The sequence below is a fragment of the Belonocnema kinseyi genome, chromosome 5 (genome assembly GCF_010883055.1).
Source record: "Belonocnema kinseyi isolate 2016_QV_RU_SX_M_011 chromosome 5, B_treatae_v1, whole genome shotgun sequence".
NCBI lineage: Eukaryota > Metazoa > Arthropoda > Insecta > Hymenoptera > Cynipidae > Belonocnema > Belonocnema kinseyi.
Genome location: NC_046661.1, coordinates 61909844 through 61912980, shown reverse-complemented (window position 1 = coordinate 61912980; position 3137 = coordinate 61909844). Strand labels below are relative to the sequence as shown.

Sequence of the window (3137 nt, the reverse complement as noted above, 5' to 3'; positions counted from 1 at the left end):
TATACACACATACATACAACTTTGAAACGTTACTTCTTCAAAAAAATCTCTTGTTAAAAATGAAGCGAGAAACTTTTTTTATAAAACCGTTAGAGAGCTTATTAAATCACATGTTAATTACACCCTTATAGAATTATTTTTGACCTTTCTGAAAGAATAACCTGCGTAAAATGTTAGAAAAACTATTCACGAATTTCTCGAATTTAGTACCTAGAATTCGACTTGTAGCACGGCTTAGTAAAGAAATAAGAAAAATCTCTCAATTATACCATTATTAATTCCTTAAGTATCCTAAATCACATCAAGAATAGAAGTTAAGGGAAAACAATCTGAAAAATGCTTGGTGACCACCGCTCTTGCGGTCGACAACAGTAATCGCAGACTGAAATTTGACATTTGAGGGTTGGACAATTTTAGTCGTATCTCTAGAACCCGTGAAGAATTTTAAAGTTATATCGGCTTAAATTAAAGATAAGAAATCAAAGACTATGGGGTATAAATTTGAGAATTTTGACACATTTCTAGCCCATGCCACAAGTTGAAGTCGAGGTACAAAATTCGTGTGTGTGTGGGCGTTATAACTGACTTTTTGCTAGTTATTTTGTTTTAATGATGTTAAAAATAAATTCTTTTTTTATAAGTTGAAAATGATATCTGACTCCGGTCCTTCAACGCAGTAACCAGTTGACCAATTAATATTCAGCTGTTACACGCTACTCAAGTTGAGTCATCAGTTCAGTATAGTATTTTTCAACTCTAGTTCAGATTTCCTGTTCAGTATTCAGTTCACTCAATTCAGCCTTAATGTTCTCCATTGCAATAAACTTGTTAAAATGGAAACTTTCGCTGAGTTGTCTCTCACAAAAACGGGTTATGCAACTAGTATGTTTCACGTCAACTACGTTCTCTGCTTTTAGATTATAACTTTTTTAATTTATTTATAGATAGAATTACTTAATGAAATTATTAATATATTATTTTAGACTCAGTCATCTTCAGACACCTTCCCAGACACTACGTATTTAGAACACTGGATATCTCCTTTCCATTTCAGAGAACGACCACTACCCCAAGCCTCCGAAGCTGAGTAGAGAACTTGGTGGTGGAACTGGAAAATGTGGCGAATGAGTCGATTTCCCTTCAGTGGACCTGCCTGCTTTAAGGTACTGGTCATCTATGTTACTTTTTTCTGCATCCCTAAGTCAAGACACTTCTGATCTTAAGATAAAACAAGGGTCTGTTAGAATAAAAGAATGGGTTAAGGCGATCTCAAAGTACCACATCATACCTGGGGTCTCAGCGACCTTTTCTGTTATTACGTGCTGCACTCGATCTTCAAGCTGGACGGGGCGCTGTGGCTCTCAACCGACGGCTTCTATATTATGTTTCAGTGGTAGAATTAAATTTAAATTGAATCGTTAACGTTTTACCATTTTTGGGGAACAGCAATGCAACGTAACATTACTTTAAGAAATTTGTTTATGATATTTATACTAAAATTTAATGCTCAGTGCTCTGCGTAAATAAGCTTAAACAAATTGATGTAAAAAATTTATTATACTTGAAAGACTGAAAAATGTAAAAATTTTTTAAGAAGTTTCGTGCATATTTAAGATTCAAGTTATAGCATTATTTTTATACAAGAGGCAATAGGACAAACTTAAAAACATTGATGCATATAAAGAAAACATTTACTATTTTATTGGATTTTAATTGGATATAATTGGAAAGGATGTGGTGTATATTGTATTTACTACACACACTCTACCGTAAATCATTCGAAAAATGTTGTAAATCCAGTTGATAATAATACAATACTTTGCACTGCAGTTACCCAAAAATTGTAACACGTTAAGGATTCAATTTAAATTTAAATGTACCACTGAAACATAATATAGAAGTTGTTTACTGAGTGTTACAGCGCTGGGTATAGAAAGTAGATGGTACAATATGATTCAGCCAAGTTGAAAAATGTCTAAAATGGCTTTTTAACGTTTATTTTAAAAATAAGATAAATGAGGTGGATGCGGTAAACAAGTAACTTTTACATGAATCAGAAGTTAATCTCTCTAAAAACTGTAGTACAAACGAATTACTTGAAAGAAGTAACTTATCCACGAAATTCCTGTTTCGTAGTTATTTTGATTGGCAGAATATTGCATAAAATTGAATAGAGCCTTACCAATCTGAGCAAGTATATCATTTTTCTTCTTTATTCTTTTCGACTCTTTACTTGAATGTTGCCCAGAAACTGCAGTCTCCTTCAAGGTATTCTTTGTTTCCTTAGATGAAATATCCTTCTCTATTTCCTTGGTTTCTTTAACGGGGTCTGTATGATTCTGATGTGGTTCATGCGTGATGTTTATATCTACCTTCTTCTCTTTGGCATCATCCTTCTTCTTTAAATTATCCCTGTTGTTCTTTTTCAATTTTATAGGTGTGCCTTTCGGAGATTTAGTAATTAATGACTCTAATGGCATTATTTGTTGAAAATTATCTCCCTAAAAACAAAACAAACGAAAAAACAGTTATTTAGGCTATCAGAACTAAAGCCTAGAATTTGGAAGACTTCAGGTTTTAGAAAAAGCATTTTTGTATAAAAACGTACAGAACTTAAACTAGGTATCTTATTTCATAGTGAATGGACGTATGATAAAGGCATACAATACTTAGTTACGCACCATCTGAACCAAATCAGTTTTTCCTATACTTCCTCATGAAAATAAATATTTTTCGCTGAAACTTTGGGAAATAGTATAAAATACGTAAACGTAAGTCTGTGCACCTTTTACTATATTTTTTATTTCAAGAATGTTTTACTGAACTACTATTTTAAGATTATGATTCATAAGAGTGTAATGGAATCGTCCAAATTTTCGATCTCTATTTTTTAACGTTTTCAACTACTCCCAGATTGAGAAAATCCTAACATTTTAGAGGAGCTTGCCTGTCTGTACATATGGATTTCACCCTTAATATTATTCCTACAAAACTTAAAAAAGAAATTTCAAAACAAAAAATTTTTTTTGAAGTTTTATCAATTTTCTTCAATCGTTTTGGTAAACGATAAAAAGAAATAAACTTAATGAAATTTTTTTAAGTCGATACAAACTAAAAATGTTATAGAATTTTATAAA

At 31.8% G+C, this 3137-nt stretch overlaps 1 protein-coding gene across 1 annotated transcript in view; it reads right to left on the bottom strand.

Moving 5' to 3' along the window:
- Window positions 1–3137, bottom strand: part of LOC117173685 (kinectin) — a 237096-nt gene that overhangs the window by 191703 nt on the left and 42256 nt on the right. Inside the window, exon 3 of the mRNA XM_033362326.1 lies at window positions 2183–2501. Within this exon, the coding sequence (XP_033218217.1) occupies window positions 2183–2501 (319 nt within the window). The remainder of the gene's footprint in view (window positions 1–2182; window positions 2502–3137) is intronic.